The following is a 21,547-nucleotide window of genomic DNA, read 5'->3' as shown; positions in this document are numbered from 1 at the left end:
TATTCTTTGTATGGTTGAAGTTTGAGGATTAGCGTGATAAATTGCAGAAAAATACAAAAAGTAATAGAGCAGAGAAAAATAAAAGAAAGAAGAGAAATCTTTGTGGGTTAAATTTATTTCACCCCTCCGGATAAATTAATTTTAACCTATTTAATTACTTTTTGAGCATTGAAAGGATAGAAATAACTAACAAAAAAAAGGTAGGCATGTTTGGATGGATAACTGGATAACCAATATTAGCCAGGTTTATCCAGCAACACCATATTACCCTGTTTTTCATGCAAAAAAGTTGAACATCATACTACTTATTTACCATAAGATGGTGAGATATCAGATAAAGACCTGATTAAATTTATTTATTTATTTATTGATGAAAAGGGAGGCAGAGGACTCGGCTAAATTTATAATAAACAGCTAATGCCCAACAGTAGATTTTCTCAAATATTTCTTCTTGTTTTTATGATAGAGGGAGTCTAAAAGGCACCATCCATCTTTTATTAATATAGACAAAAGATTTACAACTTGGAAAAGAGAACAAGATCAATTAGAAAACAAAATGGAAGAATAATATGAATATTCTTGATTTTGCTCCAAATTCTTCTGAAGGCTCGTACCTTTTTCTAATTGCATGGAAAGATCACTCATTGAAATTATGAAGGCCAGCATAAGCAATAGCAATCTTGCTAGGGGAAAACAATGCATTTTTCTCCTTCCAAACAACTCGGATCATCGCCACGAATGGCATGAAAATAATAGGCTAAAATTGTTTTGAGAAATTTCTAATTCTCTGTTCCATCCAAAAATTCCAAAAGGAGATTTGAGGGTGAATTAGAACCCCTAGGAAGCATCATATCCCTTTCCAAATGTAATATCAGCCACTGCCAATGTAATATATATTTGCTGTTCAAAAATCAGCCAATTTCTCGCAGACTCATCCAAGGAACCCAAGGTCCTGTGCTCCCCTTCCTCCAATGGATTTCCATAAGACTTTCCTCAATGACCCAGGATGATGCCAGAGATCTAACTTTCAGACTTTTCATGATAAAAAAGGTGTATGTAAATCTAGGTATTATTAGTATTCCATGTCAAATATTAAGCACAACCTTATTAAGAAGGAGGTGGGGGAACATGCCACAAAACTAACGAGGTCTTAAAGACTTTGTTGTCGTTGTTTCAGTGGGGTCAGGGTGGATTATTAGAGAGAGAGAGAGAGAATGCGAGTGTTTTGCTTGTCTTCCAGGAAAGATCAAAATATTGGTAGGGCCTGAAAGAGATTGTCCGACTGCACTACTTAAAATTGATCAAAATATAACAACTGGGTGTCCAATAATAAGAGTTTCTCCAACCTCGTCACTCATCCGAACCACAAATTCCTTAGCTGTCTGCGTATAAAAAAAAAATAATCTTTGACTTGCCTGAACTAAGAGACAATGACCCCAAGAAACTAAGCATAAGAAACAAAGTGTATGGTACTCAAGGAAAAGAAATAGTGTGCATGTGCTTCACAACCCATGACATACAGTTTCGCCACCAGGAGAAGATCCTTGCAATATCAACCACCGAAGCAATTTGGTATTTTTATTTGTACATTTGCTCCAGTACAACAACATGGTTGGTACTTTAAAGAGCTTTTCACAAATTTAAAAGGACATTTCACAAGAGAGAGCAGAAGGAGAAAGGGACACAGGTAGGAATTATTCATAAGACCCTCAAAAAAAGGACCCCAAGCTACTGAAACAAGGCTTATTTCTGCTCATAAAACAAAAAAAGACCACCATTTTTCTTTTCAGACAAGCTTTTGGGAACGGAGGTAGATGAAAAGAAAGGCAACAGGTAGGGCTGAAAAAGTCAAACCTCTCAGAAAAGAGCGCATAATAGAAAGGGGAGGAAGGAAAAGGGTTTTGAAAAGTCAGAACTCTCCCACAAAACCAACCCTCCCCTCTCCCCCCACCGCAATAAAAAAGAAAGAAAGAAAGAAAAGCGAAACAGCGAGTCATCTTCTCTCCTAGAACAACATGGCCAAGTGCTTCAACCATGCAAAAAGGGGGGAGAGAGCTTAAAAAAGGAAGGAGAAGAAAAAAAACCCATGCAGCAAAAACAAGTGAAAATGGTGATCTTTAAAGTGTGAGGGGATCGAATGCCTTGTTTTCAGAAGTAGAAGGAAGTCTAAAAAGACTAGGAACTGACACTAGCTAGCCAACCATTAGCCCTAGTTTTCTCTCAAGTCTAATGAAAAAAAGAAAGACCACCATCACCACCTTCTTTTATACAAGGCTGTCTTGGCATCTTCACATGAACTGCCTGAAAGCTGAGTTTAGCTTCTTCACTACATCCTTCACTGTCATGGAGAAATCTGCATCAATCTGTACTAAAGAACAAAGTTTAAAGGTTACTTAATGTTTAAGCACTTCATCAACCAAAAAAAAAAAGAAAAAAGGTTTAAGCAAGACGGAAAAGAACCAAAAATTAAGTATAAGGTTTATCTGGATTTTCTACTCTAGTTGCTATTCCCTTAATTTTAGAGGCTGCATTACTGAGTACTACGAAGAAGTTTGAATCTTGCCTGAGCCACAACAGTTATATCAAGATGGGAACTGGCAAAGGGGATGACGCTTGCGTTGATGACATTGAGGTGGAGCTTCTCGATCTCAGAGAGTGCCTTCAGCAATACTCCACTGCGTTTCTCGCAGTAGATCTTGACGAGGACGCTGTTTTCGGACATCTTGGCCTCGATCTCTGGGAGGGATTCACCAGATGGGAGCCCCTCACAATTCTCATCCCAGGAGGAGCCATCGTCCTCGGAAGAAAGCTGAGGCTTCTTGACTAGAACTGCTGACTCCACGGTCCTTTTCGTATTTTGCTCTTCGAGAGTTTTCACCTTCTCTTGGAGTTGTTTCACATACTCGATTGCATCCCCAAGAACAGAAGCCTTATCCATCTGCCAAAAGGGGTTAACAAGATAGGCATATAAGTTCTCAAAAAATTGAAAAAGTTGGAGATATAACTAGTGCTTAGTAGTGTAATTTACTTTAAAAATGGTTTCTGTATATACATGAGAGATTTATGACTGATAGCGAAAAAAGTAGGACCATATATCATAGTTCCATTGAGAAATTCCTATGTAGAATTTAATGTAGAGATCACTGACAATTATAGGCCATGGAGGGGAATTCATTAATTGTTTTTACTCAGTGTACGTAGTTGTGGTTAATTATCTATGACAATGAAATAATTATTCCATGATCCATTATTTCATGGAGCTTCCGCACTCATATCACAAACTCTGACTATGAATTTCAACGGAAGATCTTTCAGAACAAGCTGGTAGCTACCATTCTACATAATAACTCTCGACTAGTGTATTTAGTTCTACCATGCAACACTGAGCAAGAAGGGATTAATCCAAAAGAATTTACAAGGTTCCCTTCCACAGCTTGTGATTGCCTTCTTTCTTGTATTGTTTGCATCTTTCCATTTAACATTGCGATCGATCAATTTCACTTCTTGTGATGATGTTTATTACTACTCTCACAACTAATTTAAATCTATAGAAAACATAGTTTAGTATATATTCATGTTGAAAATTTGAAGTTGTTCAGTTGAACTCCAACAGATGAATCCTGAATAATTTCTACAACAGATGAGCCTTCCCTTGCTTAGATTGACCGCCAGATACAGAAAATAGCTTAAATCGTGAAGCAATTTCTACCAAATCTCTCCCTCTCTCTCTCTCTCTCTCTCTCTCACACACACACACACACAGCGGGGTTGGAGGGGTTGTAGGTTAATGCAAACTTGTAAATAGTATGTGCTGAAAGCTAACAAGTGAAGAATTAGTAAGGCAGAAGGATGATCAATCAGAAACATACCTTCTTGAGACCGGGAAGGAGTGCTGACAGTGCAATAAATCTCTGGCCCATCTTCTCCCTTCGCTTCCTCTCTGCAATGATGTGGTCTTGGTTATGAGAAGCTGGCCTAGCCCCCATGTTCGTCCTCTTAGGTCCCTGTTCAACCATAGTTCCATAGCTCCTCTTTGAGCCAGGAGGAACCAAGATCTCCATCTCTTCCTTTGTCTTCACAACCCCAACAAAATTCTCATATAAGTCAGATTGGTGCCTTGGCAAGTCCGGGTTGCCGAAGGAAAGGATGCTCGGAGACGAGGCCCCAGGGGCTAGAGATGAGTTCTGCTCGGTGGTGCAAGAATTCCAGCTGCTGGCCTTGAGGACTTTTTTGGGCCTTTGGACACACTTGGTGTCCATGTACGAGCAGCTAGAAGTGTTGGATATGGTGCTTGCCGGTGGTTGGAAAGAAGGGTATGAGGCGTAGCTCTCAGAGGAGAGGGATCGTTGGAAGTCTTGCCCAAGAGCCACCGCAATTTGTTGTGCACTGAACTGATCCAAGGAGTCCACATCCCACTGATGGAAGAAGCTAGGATCCTCCATTCCCTGCATGAATTATACCACAAAGCTTTCAGAAAATTAACAGAATTTAAGCTGAAGTTGTAAAAGGTTTGCTTGTGATTTCCTTACCATATCATGAAACCACCTCGCAACCGATGTATCCATTAGATTGGTTCTCCCTTTTTAAGAAAAAAATATATATCCTGAATCAAGAATCAGCATTAATGCTATAGAAATCAGTACTACTAACTCAGTGTTTCTAAGGTCAAAGCTTAGGATATCTCCTTTTTTTTCTTTTATTTTTTGTCCAAGCAAAGAATTTAGCAAGTTAATAAGGATTCAAAGAAGAAACAAGCTCATATCCATGTCACAGAATAATTACAAACCATTTGGTTTACAAAAATATGAGCTCATCAAATTGTTACGATGATTTTGAGAAATGGAAAGAGAAGAGGGATGCCAACTGCATGAAGAACTAAAGCTCAAAAAAGATCGAATTGAGAAACTAAAGCTTCCCCCTAAGCCACTTGATATGAAAGATAAAACAGAACCAGTCAACATACATATCATAGATACTATGCAGCGAACAATACCTGACCAAAAATTTGAGAAGGATGCAAAAGACTGTTCAAAGGCAAGAAGAGAAAAACCAACCTATAGAAGAAGGTTAGGTCCCTTTTCTCCAGAGCAGCAGAAGTTAGCCTTCCCCTCTTATATTGTCTTTGGGCCTCGGAGCTGCTTCTGTTGGTGTGAACGCTGACAAATTCACCTATCACTGTTCAAATGGAGGCTCTTTCCCTCCTCTCCTCGGATCTGCCTCTCCTTTTTCGTTGTATCTCTTAATTAATATTTTGATAGCATGCTTTTGCTAAGTATTATGGCCTCATGGCTGATCTCAGCAATAAAGGAATGCCGATAACTTTCTTGTCCTGTTTTAAGTGGAATACCAAAATATTTAAGCAGGAGCGAATAGGTGAGTCCATTGTGCTGCAGAAGAAAACTTAAAGGAGACTAATCAAGCAGCTGATGTTTTTTTTTGTCTTAACAGGAATAAAAACACTCCAGAATAAAAACTTATAATGTAATAATGAATTGTCCACAACTTTATATCTTACTATATGTTGTCGATCAACAAATTTTAACAATTAATTAAATTTTCTCACAAAAATCCTCCTCATTAACAAGTCATCATCAACTAACATGATGGACAAATGGAATTGAAAACTCACATCCAAACTATCATTACCTACATATGGTAGGTTAGGTATCACTCAATCAGTTTAACCTTTCCTCGCTTGAGGCTAACCTGGTAGGTAACTATCCAAACATAATTAGTTCTAATACTTTCATGTTTGGCATTAAACATGTGATTAACTATTGTTAGTCATTTTTTCAATCAAAAAAAAAAAAAACTCTTGTTTGTCATTTGGCCTATCTTACCAAAAAATTTAAACAAATACAAATATCGAATCTTCTCCCTGTTCTGTGCATTTTTCGGCCCCCCTCTCGCCATCTCTCTCACTCTCTACCATTTTTTTTTGTTTTGTTTTTATGAGAGAACAGTTTCACAGAGCAGCTGCTACTCCATTATTGTGAACAATGTTTGGAACCATCCTTTTTATCATTACTGCGAACAAACTGCTAGGCATTCATTGCACGCGGCAAATTGGCTGAGAAGAGCAGAAATATAAGGCAATGGCCTTTGAGAAATAAACAACTATGATAGTTTTGTAGTTCCCATGCATCTTCATGGGCTAATAAGCTAAGTATTGCCCATAGAATACTCCACTTAGCTAAGAAATTATTATCTTGCAGCCAAGACAAGGAAAAGTCACTACTATCCATTGATTTCGCATGGTTTGAATAATCTACCAGAGCCACCATCATCCTTCAGCAATCAAGAATTTTACCCCTGGTTAATGAATGGTGGGGAACTCGCGCCGAAATTACTAATGAGCATACAATGTTGTTTCAGATAATGAATTCAATGAAGTAAGCTTAGCACCAACATGGCCATGGGCCCATTTTCTCTACAGCTATTGAACAATGAGGTTAATGATTGAATAAAAAAATATTATCTAACTTGTAATTTGGGCTACCAAAAATCCACATACAGCGTCTTTCTCTGTCCACACGCACCAAGCCCGTTCTCTTTCAGCCACCTTTTTTTGACCATTATAAAAGGGTGTGAGACACATTGATTAAACAATGCCTACAACCTAAAGCTAAAGCATCCAAGTCGCATACCAAGCTTTATAAGGTGCAAGGAAACGCATGGTAAAATAGTCTCCAACTCCGACCGTCCTAAAACCAGCTAGACTTAACGTGATCTATTCTAGTAGCAAGTAAAAAATCTTCTTGTTCTTCTTCTTCTTTTATTTTAATATCTAGCTTTTCTTCCAGCCAGTACATATTTGTAAGAAGGAAGGAAGCACTACGTGTGCATAATTTGAAATCATTGTCCTTTGTGCCAAAATTTCTTTCCCTAAGTCCAAAACCTGGAGCTAGAATCCCAATTTAATCGGAAACAGCTTAAGACCAGTCAATTAGCTCAGATCTCAAGTTCTTAAACAGTAGAAATTTTCTACAGCTAGAATTATAAAAGATTCCAGCTTGATTTATGGTCCAATTTAATCACCCACCATCAACCATGATTTAGGGTTCGATTTAATCACCCCCACCCCCCACCATCATGTATGATCGGCAGCAAGTGATTGCATAAATTGGATAGAAATAATCCATGCTAGAGAGAGCCTGATCTCTCTGGAACTTTCATGACCGACAAGATTTTTGTTTTCTTTTGAATTTTAACGTTGATGACGAACCTTTAGCCCAACATTTTAGGTGTTAACGTTGAAAAGTTTGTCTTGTAAATAATTCCTGTCAAGCATAAATAATTCCTATCAAGGTCTCATAGTCAATTCTTTGCCATATCTCTTCCCTTAAGTAATAAGTTTAGCCATACCATCACATCCGACCTATGTCATGCCCAAGGGAGCAATTCCGCCACAACTTGGGATCCAATGGTTATTTTAAGGTTTCCATATGGTCAACTTAATTTCTTGATGGATGCAGCTTGTCGATCATATCTTTCTCATTGTTCATTGCTTATTGTTTGAGTTGACCTTGATCTAACATCATTGGTTTGGTTGGATATGAAGCCCAAGGTACGGTTCAGTCGAGTCTAGATCTGGCAAACTTGACACAACTCAATTAGAAGTAGTTCAGATATCTTAATCTGATCCATGTTATGCAACATGACTCAAACAAATCAAATCATGAACCCAAACTTTTTTTTTCTTCTTGGAGAAACAACTCAAACTTAATAATTGAGACCGAATCTAAAGACAAACCCAATTCATGAGGTGGAATCCAAGTGTAGGCAAGCCTATACCCGTAACCGCAGCGGACAACATCTACTTTTGTGTCCACATGTCTTCTAGTGCTAGCATGATCTAGCACAAATCCACCAAATATACCTCCCTCGGATCACAAGATGGATTCATGTACCCTCCGAGGACACGAATTAGGGTTGACTCGTAGCATCCTTGCATAAAAAATTGGCTCGTAGCATCCTTGCATGTCTAATATTATTATGCAAGGAATGAAAAACCGATCTATTTAAACCATTCTAGAAGGTATTGTTAGTTCATATCCAGGCATTATCACGTGTCTAGTAGGATTTTTATAAGTTCCAACGTTAGCTTGAGAACCCAAGAAGGTGGGAAGTTGTTCATTACTCAAGTGAAGTTGAAAATTCGAAATAATATAGGTGAAATTAGTTATTGTTAGGTGAGCGTCGTGTAAGATTATAATAAGATGAGGTTTAAATAGATATATAGACAAGTGATGCCACACTCACCCCTATAAAACTCTAGTTCTCAGCAGTCACCAGAAAATGGCGAATTAGCATCATTGTTTTCAAAAACTTTATAAGTATTGACTATTATTTGTTTTATAACTCCAAAATCCTCCAAATCTAGGTTCTAATATTCATTTTCAATAGATAATTTTTCTGATTTCTCGTTGTTGAATTAAATAAGTTTCGTCTAGCTATGTGAATAGTTGACGAGGACTTCTGAAAAAAAAAATATATATGCTTAGAAACGAAGCAAAAAAGATCCTACCAAATGATCAAATAAATGAAGAGTTACAGAGAACCAACAGTAATTTTTCCATTCTAAGCTGAGCTGAAAAGCCGAGATAAAATGGTGAATTCCAAGGTGAATAATTTCCAATTCTTAACATAGTAAGCCTTTTTTTTCTTTTCTTTTTTCTCTGTTTAACCTATAAGCTTGATAGCCAAACATTTCTTTTGTTGAGAACTAGAAAGGAGGTTTGACCGAAATCGGGAAAGGAAGTGAGATCTGGACTAGATTATTAGTATCCAACCTCCAGTGGCTTTACCAACTAAATTAGTTGGCACCCTCAAAATACGTTATTCCTTTTGCCGCTTCTATGGAAGAGTGTGCTCTATGTATGTTTTAGAGCAGAAATAGGAATTCATGGAGGCCTAATGGGCTTCATATTTTTGATACCGACTTAAGCATTGAAATTCATCATCTAACACAGAAAATTTAAATTAGAAATAAAAATTTTGCTGCTTTGTAAACCTGAGCTATGCCCTTTATAAGAAAAATGATTTTAGAGACTAGAACACCTCTTATGCTAAGAAATTTTATATTAAAAACCATGAAAGACTTTCTAGATGTAAAACCATTCCATGACACTCCAAGACACCCACCGCCAAGGCTTGTTCTTCTCGCAACTTGATTAAGATTTCCCTAAGATTTTATTTGATCATGCTCAATTTTCGGGATAGATTAGCCACCTAGCATGTACCTATTATTAGATTAGTCTGGTTGCTCACCTCATTTAATTAAAAAAATCATTTGTGCATCAAAACCCAATTATTTGACTCCTTTCTTCAGAAAGGTGCTTTCCTAATTAGATCAGGCTAAAAGTACTTCTCTCAACTCATCAGGCACCGCTGGGCTTAGTTAATTCGGCATACCCAGCCACATCTATAAATAGATACTATGGGAGACCAAGATTGGATGGGAGAATTTATCTTCCCCTGAAAGCTCGCCGAAACTGCTATAAATCATGTTTTTTTGGAGCTGCTAGGGATGAAGCTGATATTTTGAGATTGGGTTGTATCTTTCACAGGAAAGAATGATTGATCTTCTTCTGCAATGTCAACCATCAGATCATGCACTACACATATCTCAAAGTAGCCCAACTCTCCATTCATCAGTCTGCACATATATCAAAATGACCAGTGTGAGATCCAATAGTAGATTCGTATGAAGGAAGGCGAGTCCTCCTTTAGCACGAAAGATACAACCCTTGTCCATTTTGGCCCAAGATGATCTTCAATGTTCTTATGTGTTGCATCAAAAACCGATTTTACACCTAATGGTTTTGAGGAAATATAGCAGTACTTTCTTGAAATCCGTAGAGATTATTGCAGATCTCCAATTGGTTTTTGTACTATTTTGCTTGGCCATTCTTTGTTTTTATTTTTATTTTTTATTTTCCAATAAGGATCATTCAAAAATTTTCTCTATCTAGAGAGTCTGTTTTTCTTGTGTTATAATTTACATTTTCTTGCACACCTTTCTTGCCTTGGAAAGATTTCATTGATTTTGTACCCAAACATAACTACTTGAAACCCTAACCTTAGCGGTCAAAATATTTCTCGACAAGTATGCTTTAGAAATAATTTGGCGGCAAGAGTTAGCACATAGATGGAATCTATTGAGTAAAAAAAAAAAAGTTTTTTCCAAAAAAATTAATGCAAATTATCTCTATTGCGGACTAGGGGGCTACCAAATTGGTAGACTCTGAGTATCATTTCATATCGACCTAACCCATTAGATAATTTGAGTCAACCATGGCGATTCAGTGTAAAATAGTATGCTAGCTAGAAATATTTTGTGCCAAGATTGACTGAAAATATTATTCTAAATCAGTGATTTCAATAACCATTTTTATGTTTAACCCCTCATCCATGTATCTGATTTGCATAATTGTATGTTAAATAAGTCTAACTCTATAAAAGGGCTGCCAATCAACATTAGCTCAACTGGTTGGCATCTTTCTTCATTTCAAAGATATCCATGGATTGAGGCTCATCCCAAGGGTCTAGCTTCTTTGCTTAGTAACCAAAAGATTCCGACTTCGAACGTTAGATAGAAAGCATGAAAATGTAGGAATCTCTCTCTTGAAGAAAATTATATGCAAGGACCAGCATATAAATAAAATATTTTGTCTACATATCAAAGATAGCAAAGGCCTAGGTGTTAAATTACCCTTCTAAAAACGTCTAGAAAGGAGCTCGTGTTTTGTGCGCCCGCGTGGAGGCATGAGAGAATGTTTGGAAGTCAAAGAACATTAAAAAATAATAAAACATTAAAAAAAAAACTTCGTTGACCACGGGAGAAACATGCATGATTGTTGGCGAAAGGACATGTGAAACGGATGTGAAACTTGGTTGACCACGTGAAAAACATGGATGATTGTCGGCAAAAGGACATGTGAAACCTTGCAAAGATACCAACACTTGCAGGACAAGTTCGAGCAGAAGAGGAGCTTTTGAAGAACTAAAAAAAAAGTTAACAAACCCAATATCTCTAGCTTTCTCAGAAAAAACTTTAGCAAAAGCATTACAACACAAATAGAAACCACCTTCTAAGGATCACGCAACAACCTCTTTCGTACAACAGCTCTATGTTCTTCACAACCACTGGCTGAGAGCTGAGTTTAATTCCTTTACAAGATCTTTCTCGGTCATAGAGAATCCTTCTTCAATCTGTACAGCCAAAGAGAAAAAAAAGACCATAGATTAATAGCTTGCTTTTGTAACCATCCATGTTACATTCTACTTACTGTTCAATGTACTTTTCTTCCCATGAACTCTTCCAGTAAAATGGCACACATTCTTGATGGCCAAGGCCAAGCATTCATCATAATTTTGTTCCCTTTCTATAACAAAAACTCACAAAAGTTTATGAAATATATATATGTATGTAGTTCACCAAAGTGTATCATAGGCTAAGTGGAGCTTCTGCAAGTATAAAGTACAGACGCCATTCTTTTAATGCATATATTTTTATTTTTTCTATTGGGACTATTTTTAAAAAAAATTGCAGTCAGACTTTTGTTCCATGCCAATTTATACTAATGATCCAATAATCCATGGTGTTTTGAGGACAACAGCCACTTGCCTGTGCCGTCACAGTGATGTTTAGAGAGGAGTCAATAAAGGGCACGACGCCCATGTTGATGACACCGAGGTGGAGCTTCTCAATTTCCGATAGCACCTTCACCAACACTCCTTTCTTCTTCTCGCAGTGGATGCTCATGAGAACAGCCTTTCCTTCCAAGCTAGCCTCGATCTTTTGGACAGCCTCGCCAGGTGAGCTCCCATTAGTATTGGAGATGTGAAGTGACTTCTTGACAAAGATGATAGGCTCAGCAGCACTCTTCTTGACAGCCTGCTCTTCTAAGGTTTTCGCCTTCTCTTCAAGCTGCTTAAGGTAGTCGACCGCATCTCCGAGAAGTGAAGCCTTATCGGTCTGCCGGAAGAATAAACTCAGGCATTAGTTAAAATTGGAATCCTGTTTAAACTTATGTTCTTATAAGCAATATCAATAAAAATCTTAATTTTCTTTACTTAAAAGAAAATCACATCAGTAAACACAATATCTATTTATGACCACCCAGGATCTCACGCAAAAATATTATCCATAAGATGTTATTTGGGTTCCTTGCTCTATATAAGTGCATAACATCTATCTAGCCGATGTATAATTAAATATATACTCACATGGATCCTCATATACTTTTTCTATTTAAGCTTTTGCATCCTAAGGTAAAAGTTTAAATTTATTCAAATCCGACATAAGTACCATAAATCTGAATACAAATACCATGACGGCCCGTGGCTGACCTGAGTTATGAGTTTGGAGCAAGGCTGTTCAATTCTTTTGAGTTTAGATTGTAAAGATCAATGACAAAATACAACTATATATAGCCCTATAGGTTGCACCCTCTCTTGACTGGAAGTGATCTAGTGTTGGATCCTTCCAATGTGTTTCTTTAAGTATTTTACATGGGTGATTCTTTCATCATTTGTATGACTTGATTGGAGGTGCTCCCACTATTTTTCTAAAGAAACGTAAGAAGTTTATATATGATTTTTATTGTAATTGCTTTTATACCTTTCTTTTTTAAAATCCTGCAGCAATTGAAATTTTAACCTTTTTATCAACCGCCTCTTGGATCCGTACACTGTGAAAATCAAATTTTCTTCGTTTGTGCATCTTACTCCTTTGTTTTTGTTGAGAAGGGCATCTTATATCTTTATAAACTCTAAGAGCATCACTATAAATTCAGTCATCTATTGCCACAGTACACCTGAAGGAAAAAAAAAGCATTTTTTTATTCAGATTCCACCATCTTATTGTTGTTTGATGAGATATAAGAGAATTAGTCTTTCTGCTATAAACATTAACTCAAACTCAATATTCTAGGCTGGATTCATAATTGAAGAATTTTATATCTTCTGCTTGTGTTTGTTAGGATCACTTCTTTATCCTGATTGTTTTACATGAATGGAATCTATAAGTAACCTTTTATTATATGTGCATCTACTATTCCAAGATTTTTTTTCCAAAGGAAAAGAAAATAAACTAATTTATGTACCAAGCATTATCTAATGTACTCCCGACTAATGAAAACTACTAATTTAGCTTATAAGTCTTTTAAGTCTCTTCCTCATGGTTAGTTGGCAAGATATGATTTTATTAAGAAAAGGACACCTCAATTTTAAAAAAGGCTGCCCTTATCTACCTATGTTATGTCCTTGGCTTAATTTATTCATTATATTCCGATGATAACTAATAGCCAAATCTATTGCTTTCATTATCTCCTCCAAATGTACTTTTTCATCTGTACTTACCACTCAAAGAGGGAATGTCTCCACCTGTTCTGATAAAACCTCAGTAATTATATTAACATATAGAAGATAAATTACAGTTTATATAACACATCAAACAAGTGAAGACTGGCTTAATAGGAATAAGATCATTGCCCTTTCATGTCATGTTGGGCATGTTTTGATTCTAGTTACCAGAGAGGTAAGTTCACTTTGTATCTTTAAGCGCAAATTTAAGAAATGATGAAACAAATTTGTTAATATCAGAACCAAGCCAATTGTCTTGATTTCTGGGTAGCAGCGCAAGAGTTCCTTTGGTCCACAGACTTCCTGAACCTTGGCATAGAGATGTCCGTTTCATGATCATCCTTGTTTTGATGATATCAGTTTGTAAGAGTCAAATATTATGCGAATTTGAATATATTATATGGATTCCAAACAATGTGGCATTAAATCACCTCATAAGATGCTAGTAAGGCATTGCATAAATGGCATGTCAGCATGCTAGTCATTTGCAAATCTATTATGAGAAAAGTTTTTAAGATTATCATATAGGTGATAAGAAATTATTTGAAATATTAACTTGAATCATCATATCAGTGGTTTGGAATTATTTGACTTCATTACAATTTTCAGTCTGTAAAATGAAGTAAATAGGATGCGACTCAACTTGAGAAACAACAATTTTGCAGCGAAGAGCTTTTTGTCGAAAAATAATGGAGAAGGGTTGGGGGTTGGGAGGTCCATGATAAAAAGTAAACCAGTTAAGTTCATCATATGAGAACCAAAGAACCGGGTTCAATCTTTGCAAGTTCAGCATCAGCTGTTAGAAGATTCCTCCCCCATTGTAACTTGGAGAAAGCATACTGAGAGGCTCTTACACGACCGCTTAGCAAGAATTACTTACCTGAACTTAAAATATTCTGCCACCGAAATACAATGGCTACACTGGGTTCCAAATTAGAGATAATACGTTATTGTTATTACCAAGTTAAACTTACATGGGAAGCATTGGTATATATGGTCCTGATGGGAGAAATATTGGACACCTCAACCTCGGACAAGACCGACCTCGACAACTTCGGTACAAATCGAAGCAGACAACTTCGGCTCCAACTGAAGAGCCAACCGACTAAAGTGAGCGACTTCACCTCTAACCAAAGAGCCCATTGACACGTGTCGGTAAAAACTGTCGATCCTGATAATCGGCCATCGTGACAATGACTGGCCGTTGCAACAGCTTTGCATTCGACGCGCGGTCATTGCCTATATCGCCCATGCTGAGGCCGTACTACTAGCCACCACCTGACCACTTGTGCATGCCGACCTAGATAATGATAAATCCGGCTCTCCTATATAAAGGAGTAGTCCGAAAGATCTCAAGTACGTACTGACACGCACTACGCGATATCAGAACCATATTCTACTGAAATTTTCTTTTTTCCATGTTGTTGTCTCTCTCTATTCTGACTTAAGCATTGGAGGATCCTTCACTGGAAACTCTCCAGTAAGTGGACTTTCTGCAGGATATATCCGGAGGAGACCAATGCCCGATGCCTCAACCAGCCTGCTCAGCTCGTCTCCAGCCGATCTTAGGGTCATTCGAGCTGCGCTCTGACTTCGTTCGAATCCAGTGGCAGCATGTCCATTTAATGTATTAGAGAATGATCCAAAAACTTAAGCTAATAGGATGAGGTAGATTTATTTATATATTTTATATTTTCTTACACTCCCCCTCGCATATAGACTGGACCTTTTTTTAATGGGTGAGCCCAACATGTAAAATTTTTTAATAATGGGATTAAAGAATGCAGAGACAGGGTTCGAACTCAGGACCTCTACTCTGGTACCATGTTGAGATCATCATTTGGCTCAAAAGCTTAAAATGAGGTAGATTTATTTATATATTTTATATTTTTTGATAGGTATATATGTTGATTTAATCTGCTCGTATGTTTTAATTTTTTTAATTTTTTATTTTCTCCATGAGTTTTGTCTGAATTTATTGTGAGAGCTCGAAAGAAGGATGCAAGAGCAAGGCTTCGTCCAATTTATATAACGAGAACAAACACTCAGCAGCAACTGATAATAAAACGAGGGAGAAAATGAAATGAAATAGTTATGGAAATCACTCGTTGAAAACACTAAAACGATGCTTTTGGATCACTTTCTATAGTTAAAAGTTAGCATAATTCAAAAGTTCATTTTAGCTGAGGGAAGGAACAACATACAAAAATGAGGCTCATTAGTTTTAACTTTTAACAGTAGACATAATTTAAGTACCTTTTTTAGGCCTGGGATGATAGCTGATAGTGCTATAAACTGCTGGCTGAGTTTCTCCCGTCGCTTCCTCTCTGCAATCACATGGTCTTGTGAAGTTGGTCTACTCACCATGCCGTTCCTCTCAGGTCTTTGGAAGTCCAGGGTCGTCTCATTCGATGTTGAATCATGAGAGTAGAAACTTTCAGTTCTTGGCCATGGTTGGAGGGGATCATGCGCTGACTCCACGTCGCCGAATGAGATAAAACTGGCGGACGATGCGTTCGGCACTGCTCCTGAGACTCCCTCAGCCTTGAAGGCATTAATGGGCCTTTCAGAGGCCTCCATGGATGAGCACTTGAAGGAGGCGTTGAATTCAGTTATCCCCGGCGAATCGAAGGCAGAAAAAGAGGAATGGTTCTCCAAGGAGAGAGGGTATTCAAAGTCCTCGCCAAGGGAACCTATTATCTCTTGCGCATCAAAGTGATCTAGAGAGCTCATTTCAGATAGGCAGATGAAGGTAGAGTCTTCCTGTCATTGTTATCCATAAAGGTGTTAGCTGGTGTCATGCCATAACAAGAAACACTACAAAACTGTTGGTCCTACATCCATAAGATCGTTCTTTAAAAAAAAAAAAAAAGTTTATAAGATTGATGAAATCCCAAGAAAGGTATCGCTGCATCCTTACCGCTTCAGATGGCCATATATGGAACAGGCGATGGTTCCATTCTTGTGATGCTGCCTCTATGACAGACAAAGAGATCCTGGACCAGACCCATTGAGATCAGATATGCATGATGCGTTTAGATGATGTGAGAAGGAGCATAGACTCATGTTTCCAGGCTCCGAATAAAAGGAGATCAATGGAAAAACTTTTTTATGCAAATACAAAAGAAAGACATGCATGTAGATTTCTGGACAACCAAGAAAAAGAAATAATCACGTAGCAAACTCTTCTATTTAAAATAGGACTTCAACATGCAAGGTAGCAGAAAACAAGATGAGCACCAGAAGGCTTTGACACTCCTTCAGATCTTGGGCAAAAGAATGAAAAGTTGGGCTTTGATGGCATGGCAACTAATCAAAACATCCTTCTTTTCCGCAAAAAGAAGAAGAAAAGAATTCCATCATCATATGTTGAAAAAATTTAGGCCAGTATTAATATAAAACCTACCAGGATTCTATTTCTCGAATATAAGGAGGAGGAGGAGGAGAGGGAGGGGGAGGAGGGGTTCCTTCTTTTTGTAAGCACAAGGTCAGTCCTTTTAAGTACAAAAGCAGATGCATTCGAGATGAAACCCCGGGCACATAATAATCTTGATCCTAAGACTGCCAAGATCTTGGAGAACTGAAGGATATATAGGAAAAGCTACGGACTACTCCACAAAAGGAGGAAGAGGAAAGCATACCTTCTTCAAACGAACATGCAAAAGCTTTTCTTCTTTCAAGTCATGGGAAACGTTCTCTTCTCCCTCCTCATATGGTTGGGGGCCTGTATACCCATGGGAACGCTCCTGCTCCCTTTCCCTATCGCTGTTCAGAAGAAGACTCTCCCCACGCCACCCCCTTCCTGCGAAGTCTTGGTCCTCCAACTTCAATCATATGCACCTTCTGCTTGTGAAATGCTGACCTCACATGAGCCTCGGAGGGACGAGGGTCGTATCTTTCACGCAAAAGAAGGATTCACCTTCCTTCGCGTGAATCCACCGTTGGATTGCAGGCGGCCTGCACAGATGAGGGAGTTCGGAGGGCTTTCAGAGCTCTGCATTGATCAATCCAACGGTCGACGTCGTCGAAGAAGATCAATCATTCTTCTTTCGTGAGAAAGATACAACCCCAACCCGTTTCGGAGTTAGGTAGGGTTTCCGTATCTATTTTCCCTTTCTTCTCTTGGTTTTTTTAATTAGGAAAATTGATATTTTTATTTTACTCATCTTTTACGTCGCTGCTTTGCTTGATCATCTTTCTTATTTTATGCAGTGTTGAAGGTGTTGTCTTGTTGTCCAATGCAGGGTTGCGATATATTTGTTGCTGCTAATTAAGCACCTGGCAAGATGCTAAATTAAGCTAGTCTACATGCACCTAGGCTAACAACATTACATCATTATTGTCTAATAACATTAAGATACGTAGACTTGTAATTAGATTGATGCCATGTGTCACTTTATAATTGGCAACCAACCAATGGGAGACTGATGGGTAGCAACCCTTTCTCCAATATATTTACTAGATAAAGACCCATGATTATGAAATTAGGGAGTCACATTTTCATAGTGTTTCTTCAAAAAAAAAATTGAAATTGAAATAATCCAAACGGAGAGAAGAAAGAAATTCTGCAACTCTCTCAACTCAAATATCTTTAAAAAAATAGAAAATAAAAAAATTAATAAAAGTAGGGCCTAGGTTTTGTTTTTGTTCATTAATAATAAAACTGAGTTACAAAGCTTTTATTTATACTAGTGAGGCTGCATTTTATATTTTGAGTTAAATTCTGCCTCTAGTTAAAAGAGATTATATTTTTTTTGAAATAGATATAATTAGTAAAAATAATTACGGAAAAGCTAAATTTAACAGAAAGTAGATCTTTACTTCTATATCAGCTTTGTCTTCAGATGCTTCTACTTCTTCTTGTTGAGAGATAAGCCCAATCAAAATTTTTCTTGTAAATTTTTTTTTATTTTAATTGGTCCATTTCAAGATCCAAACTATAGAATTTGGTCATGATTGTTTGATGCACCACATCCTTATCTCGTAGCACCATGTTATAAAACCCAAAAAGTTACTGATTGTAAAATAGAGTACTTCAATTGGATGTCTTACGGGTAGGTTAGGGCTTTTGAAAGTTTACCACATGATTTGACCTCCTAATGTACCAGATCTCACTTCCGAAATTTATTAAATCCACTCCATAATAGTTAGAGAGATTTACATCAAATATGATGATCCTCTAGTACCACAAGAGCTAATAATTCCTCTTTTTCATGAACAATAATGAGCACATTGTATTGATTAAGACCGACAGAGGTCTATAGTTTTCCAACTCAATGTGGATTGCTGCTACACCACCGAACCTAATTTGTCTTTATTATATTTTCAATCACACATGATGTTAAGGATAATTTGCATCCTTTATTTTGAGGAGTGTAGTAATAATGTGCTAACATTAGGGCTTAAACTTTGTTCTTCTCTCGAGAACAAGCCCTTAGCCGACGATATCTACATTTTATCAAAAAGATGCCAAGAGTATGGATGATGATATAAGAAATTTGGTTATAGCAAACTTCGTCATTAGTTTTTTCTTTAAGGTAGGAATATATCATTAGCGTCATCTAAAAGTCGCTATAGAAAATAAAGTAGATATGCAAGAAATGCGAAAGTGGTTCCCTATATATTGTGATTAGGGATAGGATTAAATTTCGGCTAGATGGCAATAATGATGATGACCATGTGTGTGTGTACAGGGGCATTCACCTTTTCAAAAATATCAAGTACCCTTGTGCATTATATGGCTAAGGGACTGAAGGTGTTAGCAATAATCACGATCTCAAAATGATAAACTCCATTCAATTAATAAATATAAGAGATTAGATTTAGTGAAACTTATACATACAATTTTTCTTTTATCTATAGTATATCATTAATTTCCATCTTTTGTTTATCTTAGAGCGGATGAGCTTTTATGCCCACAAACACCATAAACATGGTGATATCGGTGAAAAATCATTGTCAATTAGGTGCGCCACTAAATAGAAACAAAATATTTCTCTAAAACTATTCATCATATAGTTATACATCGTGGCACAAATAACCATTTATTTAATGTAAAAGTAAACCAAAACATAAATCATACTTTTTTGAGAGAAAGAAGAAAAATATAAAAATACTTCATCATGGATTTCAAAGCTCCATCCAAATTCGCATTAAATGTTAACAATGGTTCAACATGATTAACAACTAGCCTTGGGGACCACCCTAATTAAGTGTCATCCCTTCTTGCTTTTCACATGTCATATTTCAAGTATTATAACAAAGCCTGGTCATTGATGTGAGGTCCAATAAGTTGGAAGACCAGGTCTAAAATGCATAAAAACACAACAAAGCTGACGCTGACTCAGCCCCATAAACAACCAATCATCTAATTTGAGAATAAAAAAAGACACCATGAGGCCGTTTCTTTAATTGATGGGGCTCTTAAGACTTGAAGGCTGTGGTCTACCCTTGAACTTAAAGGTTGTGGTCTACCCTTGTTTTCCCACTTGGTCTATGATACAAGATATGTACGAATCATCTGCTTAATTAAAAGAAACAATTAAAGTTTATTTTATTCTGAGACGATTAGTAAAGTAAGGCATGTGGGAATAGCCTTCTCCATGAGCAAAACGATTGAGAGGGCCTTCATAGAAGAGCCCTTTATTCCAGCTCTCTTACTCTCAAAATAGAACAAGAGGACCACTGGTGTGCTAAAATAAAAGCTCTCCGGGGAGAAAAATTATTGTGACTAGCTTTGATGGAAGGAGAGTGATGTTGTAATCTGGAAGGAAAGAACACTATTAAATTGAGTATGTACACCAAATCATAAGCCCAAGTTAATCCACCACCCTAATGACACCAGAGATCGCATTGTAATAACAACAGAAGTTGGCGCAGAAAATTATGTAGAATATCAAGAGATTCGACATTGATTTCTCTTGGATTTTATACGAGAAAAGAATGCCAATTACAACTAAGCATATCAAGAGAAAATAATTGACAAACATTCAGAAGATTATGTATCTTCTTATGTTATTGTAATAATTATGAGGTGGCAAGTGGTTCTGGAAAAAATAAAGATAATATGGCAGAAAACTGGGCTAGCCCAGTGGCTGCATCTGATCCGTTTGAAGGAGGCTTCAAATTCGAAGTTCAAACGTTAGGAGGTCTTCAGTTTGGCCTGGGTATTTAACATTATTTCTTAGAAATAATTCTTACATTATAAATATGATAAAATATGTGAAATTTTATGCTTAAGTTCTCTTAGGTCATGTTTTTGCACTGAGAAAAAAAAAATTTTGCACTCAGGTTTTAATCATTTCGCAAAATCTAAAAAATATTGAGATAATTCTGAAAATGCAGGAGATATTTGATTTTAGAAATGGTGACTTTTACCAAATGGACTACCACCTGAGCAATAGGAGATTTTAGGTACCCCTCATCCATCTCTTAGATAGTGGACTAGATATACAAGTTCTGTTTCTTTTCTTGAGAAGTACAATAGATGATGGACTAGATATACAAGTTGTGTTTCTTTTCTTGAGAAGTACAATGGGGGATATCACCACCATAGACCTTTCTGGCCTTCTTTTGACATTACGCATCTCGGATATCCTATCAAGCAACCTATTTTTCATGAATGGAAAGCATCTACTTCTTGACTTCTGCGCACATTAGCTGCAGGAGAATCCCCAAGAGAGTTCAAGTCTGACGAAGTAGATAATAGCCATGCTAAAGATTTGGCGACCAGGAAACCTATATTGTTGCAAGTTGACATCATAGTGGAGTTGTGATTAGGGAAATCATGAGAGATCTGTTGATAAATTTTTTATTGATATCTACTTGAAAGTTATTGTTATGTTTTTCAAGCCACCATTTTCAGGTGAAATTGGATTGGAAATGTACTTTTGGGCTTACAGATCTTTTTAAGTTTGGATATGTGCTAGTATGATAGCATATTGAAGCATCTAGGCTCCATTAAGAAAAATCACCGAGTGTAGAGGCTAGTAAAAGTTCGAAACTACGAGGTTGAAAAGGTTAAATTTAGCAGCAAGCACACTCAGTAAGAAAAGATACGAATTTGGGCTTGAATTGCTCAAAAAACAAAATGGTAAAATTTGGATAGGATTTTGCAGATTTTTATAAAATAGAAAAAAAAGGAGCTAGCTTTACAAGCTCCAACTTCAATTTTTTTCTA

General features: G+C 37.0%; 2 protein-coding genes across 7 annotated transcripts; both read right to left on the bottom strand.

Moving 5' to 3' along the window:
* Positions 1-472: 472 nt before the first annotated feature.
* On the bottom strand, positions 473-5,245 carry LOC103704304 (transcription factor bHLH18-like). Of its 6 annotated transcripts, none has more exons than XM_088711718.2 (5): positions 5,055-5,245; positions 4,530-4,603; positions 3,870-4,445; positions 2,564-2,938; positions 473-2,363 (listed from the first exon to the last, which is right to left on the bottom strand). In XM_088711718.2, exons 2-5 carry the CDS (start codon positions 4,563-4,565, stop codon positions 2,289-2,291), a joined length of 1,062 nt encoding a protein of 353 aa, XP_088567844.2. In that variant the 5' UTR covers positions 4,566-4,603; positions 5,055-5,245; the 3' UTR covers positions 473-2,288. The 6 variants fall into 6 exon arrangements, with proteins under 6 accessions (XP_088567844.2, XP_008785756.4, XP_088567845.2 ...); XM_008787534.5 differs by having other exon boundaries at positions 4,530-4,579; positions 4,994-5,084; XM_088711719.2 differs by having other exon boundaries at positions 1,454-2,363; positions 4,530-4,579; positions 5,055-5,240.
* Positions 5,246-10,896: 5,651 nt separating this feature from the next.
* On the bottom strand, positions 10,897-17,138 carry LOC103704303 (transcription factor bHLH25-like). The gene is made up of 4 exons (XM_089927615.1): positions 17,010-17,138; positions 15,625-16,131; positions 11,630-11,980; positions 10,897-11,214 (listed from the first exon to the last, which is right to left on the bottom strand). Exons 2-4 carry the CDS (start codon positions 16,099-16,101, stop codon positions 11,140-11,142), a joined length of 903 nt encoding a protein of 300 aa, XP_089783741.1. The 5' UTR covers positions 16,102-16,131; positions 17,010-17,138; the 3' UTR covers positions 10,897-11,139.
* Positions 17,139-21,547: the final 4,409 nt, after the last annotated feature.

Source organism: Phoenix dactylifera, chromosome 15 (genome assembly GCF_051530095.1).
Source record: "Phoenix dactylifera cultivar Ajwa chromosome 15, Ajwa_hap1_PhDact_Kaust_v1.1, whole genome shotgun sequence".
Lineage (NCBI taxonomy): Eukaryota > Viridiplantae > Streptophyta > Magnoliopsida > Arecales > Arecaceae > Phoenix > Phoenix dactylifera.
This window is presented reverse-complemented; position numbering and strand designations above follow the sequence as displayed.

What these genes read in the sequence shown, in the direction of transcription:
- LOC103704304 (XM_088711718.2), bottom strand. Translation starts at nt 4,565, where the DNA reads ATGGATACATCGGTTGCGAGGTGGTTTCATGATATG. An exon ending in CGAGGTGGTTTCATGATATG is followed by an intron (nt 4,446 to 4,529) that starts GTAAGGAAATCA and finishes TAATTCATGCAG; the next exon opens with GGAATGGAGGATCCTAGCTT. An exon ending in ATATAACTGTTGTGGCTCAG is followed by an intron (nt 2,364 to 2,563) that starts GCAAGATTCAAA and finishes TCTTTAGTACAG; the next exon opens with ATTGATGCAGATTTCTCCAT.
- LOC103704303 (XM_089927615.1), bottom strand. Translation starts at nt 16,101, where the DNA reads ATGAGCTCTCTAGATCACTTTGATGCGCAAGAGATAATAGGTTCCCTT. An exon ending in TCATCCCAGGCCTAAAAAAG is followed by an intron (nt 11,981 to 15,624) that starts GTACTTAAATTA and finishes TTCTTCCGGCAG; the next exon opens with ACCGATAAGGCTTCACTTCT. An exon ending in ACATCACTGTGACGGCACAG is followed by an intron (nt 11,215 to 11,629) that starts GCAAGTGGCTGT and finishes TTGGCTGTACAG; the next exon opens with ATTGAAGAAGGATTCTCTAT.